The sequence below is a fragment of the Bombus vosnesenskii genome, unplaced genomic scaffold, assembly GCF_011952255.1.
Source record: "Bombus vosnesenskii isolate JDL3184/JDL3185 unplaced genomic scaffold, Bvos_JDL3184-5_v1.1 scf7180000014628, whole genome shotgun sequence".
Lineage (NCBI taxonomy): Eukaryota > Metazoa > Arthropoda > Insecta > Hymenoptera > Apidae > Bombus > Bombus vosnesenskii.
The window spans coordinates 87,193-102,266 of record NW_022883560.1 but is presented as its reverse complement, the minus strand read 5'-3'; the positions used below and the strand labels follow the sequence as shown (position 1 = coordinate 102,266).

At 41.6% G+C, this 15,074-nt stretch overlaps 1 protein-coding gene and 1 pseudogene across 1 annotated transcript; both read right to left on the bottom strand.

Moving 5' to 3' along the window:
• Positions 1–7,262: 7,262 nt before the first annotated feature.
• On the bottom strand, positions 7,263–7,377 carry LOC117240441 (annotated as a pseudogene).
• Positions 7,378–9,889: 2,512 nt separating this feature from the next.
• On the bottom strand, positions 9,890–14,505 carry LOC117240438. Its single transcript, XM_033506477.1, has 4 exons — positions 14,237–14,505; positions 13,940–14,118; positions 10,976–13,076; positions 9,890–10,202 (listed from the first exon to the last, which is right to left on the bottom strand). The coding sequence occupies exons 1-4, from the start codon at positions 14,503–14,505 to the stop codon at positions 9,890–9,892; spliced, it is 2,862 nt and encodes a 953-aa protein (XP_033362368.1).
• Between the last annotated feature and the right edge of the window lie 569 nt (positions 14,506–15,074).

Sequence of the window (15,074 nt, the reverse complement as noted above, 5' to 3'; positions counted from 1 at the left end):
AAACAACAACCTCAACTACCTCACCACATACGAACCCACATACTGGCCCACTGACACCAACAAAATACCCGACCTTCTCGACTTCTTCATAACTAAAAATATCCCATCAAGACACGTCCAGATCAACTCCTCGGCTGATCTCTCCTCTGATCATTCTCCCGTGATAGCAACAGTCAGTTCAACAATCATCGAGAATACACCTAATGGCACCATTCACAACCAACACACCAACTGGCAGCTCTTCAGAGAAGTCTTTACACACTCAACCTCAGCCTTCACCCCACTAAAAACAAAGGAAGATATCGAAGCAGCCACGGAATACTTAAACACGAGCATAATAAACGCAATCCGCCTCTCCACACCGACAAAGCCATCTAACAGCAAACAAGAATATCCCCATTACATACTAAAAAAAATAGCAGAAAAACGAAGACTAAGAAGAGTATGGCAGACCCATAGAACACCGGAGGACAAACGCAAACTTAACAACGCAACTAGAAAGCTATCCAGAACCCTAAGAAACTATAAAAACGACTGTTTCCATAAATACCTCGCCAGCTTGTCCCCCACAGCCGACGCCAACTACTCACTATGGAAGGCCTCCAGGAAACTCACACGCCCCCCACAAATAATCCCACCTATCCGCCGTCCGCAAGGTGGATGGGCGCGAAGCCCCATAGAAAAAGCCGACCTGTTTGCAAATCACTTGTCAAAAGTATTCAAACCCCATTCCCCCCAAACCGCCGCGGACGTTACTGAATACCTGCACACCCCCTTCCAAATGTCCCCTCCTATCGAACCCTTCTCCTCTGCTGAGACTCTAGAAACAATCAGTCGCCTAAACCCCAAGAAAGCAGCAGGACACGACCTAATAGGCAATAGAGCAATCAAGGAACTTCCCACAAAAGGGATAGCACTCATCACATCGATTTTTAATGCTATCCTTCGCCTGGAACACTATCCTAAGGCTTGGAAAATCTCATTGATTACCCTCATCCCCAAACCCGGTAAACCGATATACGAAACCTGCTCCTATCGCCCAATCAGTCTTTTACCTACCCTGTCCAAACTATTCGAGAAGATGCTCACGAACCGACTCCTTCCAATCCTGGAGAACTTGAAAACACTCCCAGATCACCAATTCGGCTTCCGAAAACATCATTCTACAGTAGAGCAAATCCACCGCCTAACTCATACGATCAGCCAAACACTCGAAAAGAAAAAATATTGCTCAGCGGTCTTCCTAGACATCCAACAGGCATTCGATAAAGTATGGCATGAAGGGCTACTATACAAACTTAAAAAGATCCTACCCCACCCCTACTACTCCATCCTAAAATCTTACCTAACCAATAGGCAATTCATGGTTAAATACCTAGACGCCACTTCCGCAACATTTCCAATAGAAGCCGGCATACCCCAAGGTAGTGTCCTCGGACCCCTACTGTACTCCATCTACACTGCCGACCTACCTATATCAAATGATATAACAATAGCGACATTTGCAGACGACACAGCGCTATTAGCTTCCCACGCTGACCCGGTAATAGCCTCATCCACTCTCCAGCGAAGTCTCGACTCCATGGAAAAGTGGTTTCACAAATGGGGCTTCAAAGTCAACGAAAAGAAATCCTCACATGTAACCTTCACGCTCCGAAAACAAACCTGCCCCCAGGTCACCATCAACAATGCAACAGTTCCTAGCAGGGACACAGTCCGATACCTGGGCATGACCCTGGACAGGAGACTAACGTGGAAGACACACATCTCAGATAAAAGGAAGCAACTAAAGGACAAACTAAAAAAACTCTATTGGCTCACGGGCCGACGCTCCAAACTAAATATACAGAATAAAATTACCCTCTACAAGACCGTAATAAAACCTGTCTGGACCTACGGAATCCAACTATGGGGAACAGCAAGCAACTCCAACATAGAAATACTCCAACGCTTTCAATCGAAAACGCTAAGATCCCTAATTGACGCACCTTGGTATGTAACCAATAAAACAATACACCGCGACCTCAAGATACCCACCGTCAAAGAGGAAATAGCAAAATATAGCAACAGATACAGCAAAAGAATCAACAAACACCAAAACCCCCTAATCACTGGACTACTCCATACGACGGACCAGACTCGCAGGCTGAAGAGGCACTACCCGCTAGATCTAAACGTCAGATTCACTTAATTATCCAAATTAAGCATATGCACTTACTTATAATACTTATAAATTATACCTAGCTATAATAGTATTAACTTATTGTAAATAAATAGCCATGTCACTGCGCCACGCCAGAAAAATTACTGAAAATTCTCAACGCGAGAATTGATTGTAATTTCAACAAATAAATAAAAAAAAAAAAAAAAAAAAAAAAAAAAATTTCTGTAACATATTCATCATATTATTGTAAAATATATTATTCTATGTTAACCTGTTAATACAGTGTAACATTCATTAAACCACCTCTGTTATCTTAACCGAAACAGGGGAACGACTATTTTGCGGCGTCGATTAACATAATCGTAGCGAGAATTTACGCCTCTCGCTAACGCGTTTTCCTAGCGACCGCGTCTCTCCGCGAACGGTCGTAACAAGCCTTTTCATATTAAACATGTAAATTATACTTACCATATTGGAGCAAAGATTGTTTTATTATTGTTTTATTCAGCATAGTTGTTATTTAAGACTTAGGAAAACATTTATACAGCAATCACGCCACTGTGCGCATGTGTGGCGCGCGCCTCCGTACAGGGAGAGCACTTAGGCGGACTGGACTGCCGAAGCGAAAGTGTTAATGCAATTTATGTTACGATTACGTTTCATTTTAGAGTAGACGGCCGCATTTTTATATAGTCCAACCTAAACTTAACCCATTGGAAAAAAAGATAATCATTTTTAATATTATGTAAATAAAAAAGGAAAATTAATTAGTTAAACAAAATGTGTTATACTTCACATAAAGTATAAAGTTCAAACCTAATTGTCTTGGAAAATAAAGCCTCAAACGAAAAAATATTATCTTATATTGTAATATCGAAAAATAAGGATAGAAATTTTTTTTTCGATTACTTACAATTTATTAATATTAAACTGAATATACAGATATAAATTGGACAGAGAACGATATTTATTTGACGGAACTAAATGCAATACTCGTATCTATATCAAATAACTTTACAGTTATTCGACCACTCTCGTCACAACGAATCTAACACACACACTCTCTCTCTCTCTAACAACTCTATCAATTCTCACGACTCTACTCTTCGACGACTCAAAACCTCTAACGACTCTACTCTTCAACGACTCAATTCGCTCTGACTCTCGCAACACACTCCTGTCCGGTCGTGCTCGTTCTTGCTCTCGTCCTCTCACACACATACACACTTTTCGGCTCACATACTCTGGCCTCTCGATTGCCATTCCTTGAAATATGAAACCGTACCTCTGTTTTGACGCTGCTTATCCTTTCTCGCGTCGCTGTTACTAGGCGCTCTTGGATGTAAACAAACCACGAAAGACGACGTACGCGGTTTTTTCTATTTTCAACCGACCTCTAATTCAAATCTATTCTACGATATTACAATATTGTCTATTCCTTTTACCATGTCAGTGCAAGTACAAATTGCATTACCTACACATAGCTCTTGATTCTTATCATTATGCTCCCTCCTACAAAATATTCAGTGACACTTACAAAATCTTTACAATCAACATCATCTAATTACATCCGTTTACCAATTGCACTATTAATTACACGATATTCTGTGCGATAAATTTATACTAGGTATCCTTTAGAAATTCACCACAATTTTCTTCAAATCTACATATTTAGAAACCATTTTTCAGAAATTCAACATGATTTTCTTCAGATCTGTATTATGATTAAATTGTATTACCCAGTGCTCTAAAATGTTCCGTAAATGCTTCAAAACGATCAGTAAATATTATAAACTCAACTTACAACCATTATTACCTAATTTCTGTAATCTCACGAATATCCATAGCAGTTACTACCGACATTGCTTTTTGCGAAACAGTTGGGAAAGTACCCACAATTAGAAACTAACAGACGTATCCTTGGGACAATTTCCGATTTTCTTATCTTTTTAACTCCATCCATTTCCATATTAATCTCAGTGGTTTCGTATTTTTCTTCCACTCTAACTGCAACCCTTTTGCTTCCTTACATTGGTTGTGACTAACGCGATTCGAGGTGCGTCGAAAGGGTTCCAGGTATTTCCACACAGCGTATTCTTGGATTCTCTCTATGGAAGAAAGAGAAACGAACTTTAAGACCAAATTCCGTTTACTGCGATTCTTACAATTAATTAAAATGTTCTGTGTAGTATTTTTTCATTTTTTAAAAATATGTTGAAATATGGGACTATGACAGTTGTAACTCAAATTTACAACGTTATAGTTTAAACATTAGTATCTTACAATTATTTTAAATTGTTTTGATCAGAAATAATCATTACAATTACTCAAATATCTTTGGTTAGAAATTCCGTCACCGATAATGATTATCAATAACTAAAAATAGTTCATTACAGTAATGGTTATCGATAACCAAAAACAATATTTATCGTTGATAATAGTTATCGGTAACCGTAGAAATGTTCATCTGTAATGACTTTTCGTAAACAGAACACTCGAAAATTAATATTTTGTAATCACTTAATTTTTTCAAAACATCTTTTATAATTTAGTAGGTTTTTTTATTGCCAAGGAGAGTTAACTTTTTTTTTAAATAACTCCTCTCGTAGGAATTTTGGGAATAATTGTTATTTTTGCTCACTAGTCGAAATATTTCAAGCTCTTCATACCTTTAACCTTTTAAACAAAGTCAGAAAATCCTATGCAGCTTGTAGGGATCTAGAAACAACCTGATTTATTTATTCTAATTGTTTTTAGGTGTCTTTACCAATTTATAATGTTCCATTACAAAGTATCGTAAATTAGATAGCCCTACCTTTAAATATAAATAGGACATTTTATTGTAAAACCACGTATATATCTTGTTACGAAACTATCAATTTCTTAACAAATTTTTCTAGCTTTCACTTCTATTCTTTGTTTTCTCCTTACTATGTTTGCGTTTACGTATATTTAAAAACACTAATTAAATACATCTTCAGAATTTTGGATCTTAATAGCCGAAATAATGGTATAGGAACACTAAATTCACACTTGGAATTAATATTAGAATAGTTATATATGTATTTGATAAACGATTCCAAAGATATTAATCGATACACACTTGCACGCTTCTCAGCACTTTCTTCCATACCAGACTGTTAACTCAACAGTTTACATTCCTTTGTTTTCAAGACGCCGCGTTCATACATGCTTGCACACACTGATATTCACATACAAGTATCTCTACCACGCAACTAACCTAGTCTAGCACATAAAATTATACATATCTTAATAACATGATTTCAAGTCGTTTCTAGATAAAAATGTCGTATTTCGCTCCTTTTATAAAATTAAAACGTTCTATCTGAAGCATTTAATTAATTAATACATTATTATCTATTTATTTATTATTTATTTTTCATTATCTATTGCTATTATCTATGTATTATCTATCTGTATACTTAGTTATAATTGTAAGTATAAGCTGTTACGAAAAGCTGACTTAATTAAATCGAATAAAGAACAGCTAGAATCACAGGAAGAAAATGTAAAACCTCAGTTTTTTCAGTCTCGAAGTGCCAGATAAAATACTAAGTAACGATAGAAAATACAGTATAAGTATCAGATGGTAGTGTCTGATGTATGACTCACACCCATTTGCATGACTGAAACATGCTTCTGTTTTCCAATAAGGGTCGTTGCACATCAAATCGATCATTTTTTAACGTTGAAGTTAGGAATTTTTTTCAGTGAAGTATCATATAATTTACGTGAATTGCTCATTTCATGAAAATGGAATTCGGAAACTATTTTTGTAATCGAGTTGCTCCTTTGAAGGTTTAATGTGTAAGATTTAACATATCTAAATGACATTTCGTTCGCAATAAAGAATCAATACTTTCTGATGTTGGAAATTATAAACACATGTCTGTTAATTCTGAAAATTTTACTTCCAACTGATTTTCAAAAATTTTCAAATATTGAATCCGCCTTAAACGTATGTAAGTACACGTCTGACAATCGTCTAAAGATGGAATTTTCTTAGCCGTACAGCCGCGCCTTACGCCGCTGCGTCTGAAATTCGCAGTCTGAGCCTTAAATCCGAATTGTATGGCTGACATTGATCGCCTGTCTGCACCACTCTCATAGCAACACCAGCTGATACACGCGTCCGACGCTTGTGCTGATGCACATAGCACAGACGACTATGCTAATATCATTGACAGCAATGCTGCTACTTTCCGACAAACGAGTTTTCAGTGTTGCGTTGTGTGTTTAGATACTACGAGACTTTGTAATGATTTCAATAAACAACTGCATAATGTGAACCTTTTTTTAGCGTTTATTCACAAAACAGTTGTAATATAATAATAACCATATGATAATATGATAATAATAATAATAATAATAACATAATGGTGTGATATTGACTGAAATGCCGCAGATCAATAAAATATTAGTTATAATGAATCCAAACCAATGGCTTTAAAATTACAGTACTCACAGATTATTAGGAAAGATAGAACAGATTAAAGAAAATTATGCTGATGAAATAAAATAAATAAAGGAGATAATAAAACATAAAATAAAATAAAAGGATATAAAGTAATATATGATCATATAAATAAAGTAAAACAAAATAATGAACCAACCAATTTACAAATAGAAACTTCTTACAAGCTTATAAGGAACTTTATGTCTAATTACATTATAAACAGTTTACGGTATTATCGCTACTCGTATAACATCTTTAATTTCATCAGTAAAAGAAATATGTTTACTGAAGTTGATCCAGAATGTCAGTAGGCGCCACTTTCTAACCACCAGTATGTATCCAAGTTTTGCCTATGATTATATTGTCCCAGTCTGGAATTTGGTAATTAATAGTGTAAATTTACTCAGTAATACTGTGTTGTATATCAAATTTTTTTATCTTTCTTATTTCGTTTTTGATTACACGATGTCAATGGATCAAACATCTAAATTCGCGTCTAATATATTGTTCGAAATGCAATGCTCGAAAGGATGTAGCTGTAAAGATCATTTGCCACATGAAAAGGTTAACAGATAACCTGCGTTATCCGGAAGGATAGCGGAAGCCCTTCGCGGTCCCCCCAAAAAGATCTGATAAGTCCCGCCGGAAGGCGACAGTGCCTTTATATATGTGTATTTATATATGTGTTCTATCCTTGTTTACGGGAGTGTTAAACGTGTCTCCTTTCATACTACAAAAAAAATTTTTTTTTACGTGGAGGAAATCTTCATAGACACCTTACTACCCTAAGTGTAGATGGGCAGAAGGTAGTGCCGGATTCTTACCGGCTAAAACCTCCACGAACGGGACAGTGCACCAGTGCGAGTTGATCGTCGGACCCCTGTGTGCTGAACACCAAGCACCTTTAACCAAGTATTCCCAGAAAGTATACCGAGAACACACGCAAGGGAGGGGCTGGCTGCTTGCCTGTATTATATTACTTTTAAGAGAAATTTTGGTTTTTCCGTCCCCTTTTTGAAGATGTCCTTTATACCGAGGATTCGAACTCGCCACGCGTCGTCTTCAGATCTGGGCTTTAACGAGCGTAGCTGGCTGCCCCGCCGGCTTTCTAGCTGATTGGAAAGCATTTGATTCTTAATGTGGCAATGTATATCAGGAAGTATTCTAATTAACCTCTTGAAGGAGATGTATATTTTTCATAGCCCCCTCAAAATACAAGGAGCGAACGTAAATAATTCCCTCAATTAAAAGTATTATTATTAAATCTATTATAAAGCTCTTAATATATTTTTGCTGCTATTATATTTCTTGTAGTAAGAGTAGTGTTGAAAGGCAAGGAGAGGATCCTGAGTGCCCTGAAAGTTCGTCAAGAAGTTTATTTAAATAATTATTATAGCATCTTAAAGTCTATTTTTTCTTTTTAAAAAACACATTTTTGTAAACTCGCGAAAATTTTTAATTTCACACTATTTTCTGCCTCCTTGTTAATTCTGCACTCTGCTACAAGTAGTATACCAATAACTAATCTTTTCTACGTTAGTTTTACTCATATTGTTAAGAATGATAATAAAGCACGACTTGATCTTGTCTAATCTTTTTTTCTCTCTTTCTTTCTACAAATTTAATTTTTTTCCATCCAACTGGCGTCTACTGATTTTCAATTACAATTCAGATATCTACATACCCTTCTCACAGCGGTCAAATGTATTGCTTTTGAGTTCCGATTATATTGTGACAGTTTACTTGGCGTGTAAACAATATCATTTTGTCATTAGGTGGTATTGACATAATCCGCAATCATTTAGTTGCCAATGCAGTAAATCTACTACCACTAATCAGTGGTCTCAGTAACCGTTGATATTCGGTCTTCTTTTTTCTCTTTACGTGACACCGGCTTCGACGAACCTCATATGCATCTAAATCTTGCTTTAAATGCATTTAAATTTTCTTACTGGTTATTTTACTGGATATTCCTTGAAATTTTTTCTTTGTATGACATTTCCTATAATTATATCACATCATATCACATTATATCACAATCTCCAGGTATTTTTCCGCACTTTCATTTGCCCATTCCCTTTTCTCCTTCTCTTCTTCTTTCTTTCCCTCATTTTTTTATGAGTCTGGCCCCCCTATTTCTATTTCTAACGGCACGTGGTCCGACTCTGTTCTTTTTCCTACTTTCATGTCGATTATTTCTTTTGTCGCCACCTGATTGCCAATCACGTAATCTATTATTGAGTTTCCTCTCTCCCCGATATATGTCCACTCCTCTCCTTCTTAATCTCTTCCATTGATTATCATCCAGCCTCTCTCTTCCAGGTACTTCAACAGAGTTCTTCCTTCCATGTTTATCATGATGTCTTTTGATCGCCTGTTTTTTTCTTTCCCTAGATCCTCGTTTATCGGCCCTCCTTCTTCTCCCTCTTCCTGCGTTCCAATCAACGCAGATGATCATCACTTCCTCCTCTCTTCCGTCTATTATTCCCTCTATTGTTTTCGCACGATCGCGGGGAGACACGATCTCGAAGAAGCGCGCCAACGGGAGTCGTAAATTCCCGTTACGATTTGCTAATCGATGCCGCGAATCGTTCGATCCCTTATTTCTTTTGGGATAATAAGGGTAGTTAAATCAAAGATAACGCTGCTGCTAACAATAGTTTGACTGACAAACGTGTGGAAACAATGCAGCTAAAAAGTGCCGTTTTATGGTGGGTCCTTGAGTTTATTGAGGGTCTAGAAGGCTATCGGTGGGCCGCTGGCTGCTAGGTAGCGTCGGCTGGAATGCATGTTCCATGTGACGCAACATCCTCCCCCCGTTGAGAGGGCACCGATCAAGTTCTATATGTGGGTGTGTGATCCACCTCCTTCGATGTCAGTGATTGTCCGGACTCATCTTGAACTGATTGACATGACAGGGGAACCAGTCGTTTGACGCCGCGGTCCAGGAGGCTCGATGATGTCTGCACAGTCGCTGTCCGTATTATGCCATCGGCTTCGGAATAGACCTTGACTACACGGCCCAAGGGCCAATGCATCGATGGAACGTTGTCTTCTCCGAGGAGGACGATTGTACCTTCTTGTATGTTGTGTCCACCCTTGGTCCATTTACTGTGGTTGTTCAATTGATTGAGGTACTCCTTATGCCAGCGTTTCCAAAAATGTTGTTTAAGTTTTTGGATATGCTGCCATCTGGAGAGCCGGTTGGATGGAGTGTCCCTGAAATCTCGCTCACGCACACTCATTAATTACTCGCCGATGAGGGAATGACCCGGAGTGAGGACGAGGAGATCCTTGGGATCAGTGGATATGGGTGTTAATAGTCGGGAGTTGAGAACTGCTTCGATTTCTATGACAAGTGTATTGAATTGCTCGAACGTAAACAACTCATTACCGACGATGCGTCTGAAGTGATATTTGAAGGGCTTCACCGCTGCCTCCCATAGTCCCCCGAAATGTGGAGAATGAGGGGGTATGAAGTGCCATTCGATTTGCTTGTTGGCTAGGAAAGTAATTACCTTTTCGATGTGATCGTCCGATTTCAGCAATTCGTAGAGCTCCCTTAAGTCGTTGTTTGCGCCGATGAAATTTGAGCCATTATCGAAATGGAGGGTCGAACAAAACCCTCGCCGTGCGATGAATCGACGAAGAGCGGCGATGAAGGATTCGCTCGTGAGATTTCCAACGAGTTCGATGTGCACCGCCTTGACTGCTAGGCATATGAAGATGGCTACATACACCTTGACCCGTCGACGGTTGCGATCTCGTTTCTCCTTGATTTAAAATGGCCCACAGTAATCGACGCCGACGTTTGTAAATAGTCGAGATTCAGTTACTCGAGCCTCCGGCAGATTACCCATTATGTAATCTACTTGTGGTGGATGAGCACGAACGCAGCGGACGCAGTTTTTGATCGTATGCCATACCTGACTTCTGCCATCGATGGGCCAGTATCGCTGTCTCACTGCGTATAAAATCGCTTGTGTACCTGCATGCAGACTGACCTTGTGCTCGTTTTCGATAATCCGGGACGTTGTCGGAGATTTGGGTAGGACGATCGGGTGCTTCTGTGTGAAAGCCATCGGTGCTTGACTCAGTCGGCCCCCGAGGCGCAATATTCCTGCCTTGTCTATAAACTGCTGAGTCGTTGGAGTTTCCTATTGACCGGCATATTTCGAGTCTTCCGGAGCGTGGATAGCTCTTCTGGAAAATGAATATGTTGGAATAACCGAATGAGTTTGTCATGGGAAATCCGTAATTCTTCTGCGCTTAGTGGTGACGATCGGTTTTGTGGTTGTCTCCACCGGAGACAGCGAGCGGCGGTGCGGATTAACCTTGGCCACGATGAAAATCTGTCCAAGAGGCTGTTGTCGACAGGAGTTGTGGCGAGACAAGTTGCTGCTTTCCGTTCTGGTAAGTTGGCTAAACGTGTTGGACTCCACATCGGCCAATATTCTTCTGGTTGTTGCAGCCACCGTGGTCCAGTTTGCCACATGTTAGGCTGCAGGAAGTCTTCGGCTGATTGTCCTCGAGAAATCAGACCCGCCGGATTGTCATTGGTGGGAACATGACGCCAATCTGTGAAGCTAGTTTTGTTCTGTATCTCGGCTACGCGATTTGCGACGAATGTTTTCAGTGTGTGAGGTGACGAATTGATCCACTGAAGAACAATGGTGGAATCCGTCCAATAAACTGTACGCTTTACCTCGATATGCAATGCTTGCCTTATGATTGCAATTAGTGACGTGAGTAGAAGTCGTGGAATGGTTTGCGTTTTGAGCGGAGCTACCTTCGATTTCGCAGTGAGTAGTCGTGTCTGGACGTTTCCGTAATGATCGAGAGACCTCAGATAGACACAGGCTCCGTATGCCCTTTCGCTGGCGTCACAAAAGCCGTGGAGCTCAATATCGATGAGTGTTTTTATTATGGTCTTGCGTGGGAACCGTATCTCGTTGAGTAGTGATAGTTTGGTGTAGTAACGGTTCCACTCGGAATGCAAATCCGCTGGCAGGGCCTCGTCCCAGTCGACCTTTAGCGACCAGACTCGTTGAAGTATAAACTTCGCTCGAACGATCACTGGCGCAAGCGATCCTAGTGAGTCGTAGATTCTGGCGATCACCGAGCTGATGGATCGCTTTGTAACCCAAGAGATCTTGGCGTTAGCTTCGACCGAGTAGAGTATTGCGTCGTCCTTGGAATCCCAAAATATGCCGAGTGTTTTTAGGGTTTGATACTCAACTAATTGTAACCTTCGGCTTTTGTCTTGTTCGGATAACCCTTGGAGGATGCTCTGGTCGTTGGAAGCCCATTCTCGAATGTTCAAACCGGCGGATTGGAGAAGTTCGGTTAGTTCCTTTCTGAGGGGTAGTACCTCTTCCTTCGTGTCCGCTCCGGTGAGGGCGTCATCGACGTAGAAGTCTCGTCGCAGAGCCGATGACGCTCGTGGAAATCGATGTCCTTCGTCGTCTGCCAACATCTTGAGACACCGTAGGGCCAAGTATGGAGCTGCCGATAACCCGAACGTCACGGTGTTAAGTTGGTAGGTTTCGATTTCCCCCTCCTTGTTACGCCAAACGATTTGTTGATATTGTCGGTCCTCTGATCGCACCAGGAATTTCCTGTACATCTTCTCGATGTTCCCGGTGAGTACATACTGATGCAGACAGAATCTAAGCAGGATATTGAATAGATCCTCTTGTAACTTGGACCCTCTATAGAGTGTGTCGTTTAATGATACTCCGGTGCTGCTAGCCGCGGATCCGTCGAACACGACTCGGAGTTTCGTTGTTTCGCTCGCTACCTTGATCACGGCGAGGTGTGGTAGATAATACCCGCCTTCGTCGGTGTTGTCAGGACTGATTTTTGACATGTGTCCTCGATCTAGATAATCTTGGATTACCGCTCGATAATCGGCTTCAAAGCGCCTGTCGCGCTGGAATCGGCGGTTGAGGGATGCGAGTCGTTTCATTGCCAATGCCTTGGATGATCCGAGCGACGAGAGATTTTCGTTGAACGGGAGAGCGACGATGTATCGTCCTTCGCTGGTGCGTCGGGTGTGAGCTCTGAAATGATCTTCGCATCGTCGCTCTGCTTCTGAGATGTGTTTGATTGGGGGTCCGTCGTCGATTTTCCAGAACCGCGTAAGGTCTACTTGCGGAGCCGTCGTGGATGCGTGAAAAGTGTTTGTCGCGGTTGAGGAAGTTGGACTCCCCCCGATTACCCAGCCGAATAGTGCTTTTTGCGAGCGCAGTTCCGGTTCGTCCGGTTGCGTCAGGTTGATTTGTCCGACGTACATCGACGAAAGAGTTGTGCCCGAGCTTAATAAGACAGCGATCGGGGAAGGCATATGAAATCGGGGATCGGCTAGCTTGATATTCCTGGGTATGTCAAGCGCCGAACGATCGATGGGCTGACTTGAGATCAGGTGCGTTATGGCTGGAATGACGAGAAATGCCAATGTGCATTCGTAATTGCCGTCAATGGAGGTAATCGTCGCCCTTATGAGTCGCCTTGATGTCGTCTTCAATGTATCCAGAGCTCCAATTGGGACCGAACACTTCCTTTGCCTTATTCCGAGGATGTTACGTCGCGTAACATTCTACCTAGCCGAGGCCACACACCGCGGGCAATATGGCAACCAGATGTCTTGGGATACTTGCAGCGTATCTTCCATGATTCCAAGGACCTTCCATAAATCACATAGATTCCCTAGAAAAGGTCCTTCAAACGAAACAAACATCTGGTTCGGAGGAATTTCTAGAGACTATTGTCTACCACGGCTTAACAAGGGAAAGTCAGTTTTTGTCACGTACGCTGCAACTTTCCTCCCACTAACCACTTTCTCTCGAGGGCGGTTAAGACCCTTCGTTTAACCAATTAAAAACGAAGCCTATTCTCTCACTCTCCTAAATAACATCGGCACGAACAAATCCGATGGTTCCGTGCGCTAGAGACACTCATCCTTAGCTCTCCTCCGAGACAGCATCGTCTTCCAAGAGTACTGTTTTTGCATCCTTCGAACGGTCAACATCCTTCGAGCGGGTATACACACCCGCAGATCACTCAGTCACTCATCTCGTACATACGCACCAGTGTAACTATCCTCGTGATAAGTTGTGGAATAAACGGTGAAATATAACTTACTACTGTGTCATATTCATATCAACCACCTCTGTTATCCTAACCGAAACAGGGGAACGACTACTTCGCGGCGTCGATTCAACGAATCGTAGCGAGAATTTACGCCTCTCGCTGACGCGTTTTCCTCGCGACCGCGTCTCTCCGCGAACGGCCGTAACAGAGGATGTTTGCAAGCCTTTCTGTGATGAAGTTCATGCTGGATCCGGTGTCGAGGAGCGCACGGCACTGGATCGGTTGCTGTTTGTTGGTTAGTATGTGGACTTGGGTTGTAGTCACTATGTCATTATGCAATACCTCGGAAGCTGCTGGTCGGGTATCTTCGGTCCTTGTCGGAGTTCTGGATTTTTGGCGTCATTGTTTACGCGTATGTGTCCATTTCGGACTGTCGGATGAACTGGTGGGCGAGTTCGTCCGGGTTGTCCCCGAATTGTGTTTCTTCGCGGTTTTCCGCTTACCTGTAGGTGACGGGGGCAATGCTGTTCTCCTGCTTGACGAGGAGGGACTTCGGCTCGAGGTGGAGGAATTCGACCTCGACGGCTGTTTTTCCGGATGTCGTGTGATGTCGTCCTCCGCACATTCGACACGAGCCGGCGTGACAATCACGCGCTATGTGCCCCTTCTTCAGACAGTTCAAGCATAAAGACGCCTTTGTAGAGTCCTTTAAGCGTTTACTTACAGTTTTGGCCTTGAATGAACCGGGTGTTATCCTTGACAGGTAGGGCATGCTGGAGTGACTTGTGTCGCTGTAAGTACATGCCCTCGTGGGGCGCGTTGACGAGTCCGAATGGTTTGTTCTGGTGAAGCTCTTGGTTGTTGAACCGTGGGAAGCGGTCTGGAGTTCCGTGCTAATTTCTCGAGGAATTTTAGCAAATGACTATACTGAGACACTTCGTGGTCAGGCCATTTCCCATTGTTTTTGAATACTTAATGGTACCTTCGACAAAATGATGCAGTTAAGTAGAGCACTGTTATCGGGGTTGACTTGTCCTAATTTGTTTAAAGCACATATATGTTGCTGAATAGTGTGGGCTAAGCGCCTTAATTCCGTTGGAGACTCGTTGGTTAATTTGGGGTAATCAAGCATTGGCATGCAATGATTGAATGCGGTGTATCGAGGACTCTCTAGTCGTATTATCGCTCACTGTATTCGACTTGTTGACTGCTTGAAGAGATGCTTGATTGAGACTGAGCTTTTCGCTTTTGTGCTTTTCCGGAGGAAAGTTTGGTGTGGGTGGGCCCTATGAATGAAGAACACGGATTCGTTGTTCACACCTGTCGTTAAGGAAGTGAGGG

Coding starts and splice junctions, on each gene's coding strand:
- LOC117240438 (XM_033506477.1), bottom strand. CDS start 14,505: ATGCCCTACCTGTCAAGGATAACACCCGGTTCATTCAAGGCCAAAACT. Junction 13,077..13,939: donor AAGGCTTGCAAACATCCTCT/GTTACGGCCGTT, acceptor TCGTCATTCCAG/CCATAACGCACCTGATCTCA. Junction 10,203..10,975: donor AGATTTTCATCGTGGCCAAG/GTTAATCCGCAC, acceptor CAACGACTTAAG/GGAGCTCTACGAATTGCTGA.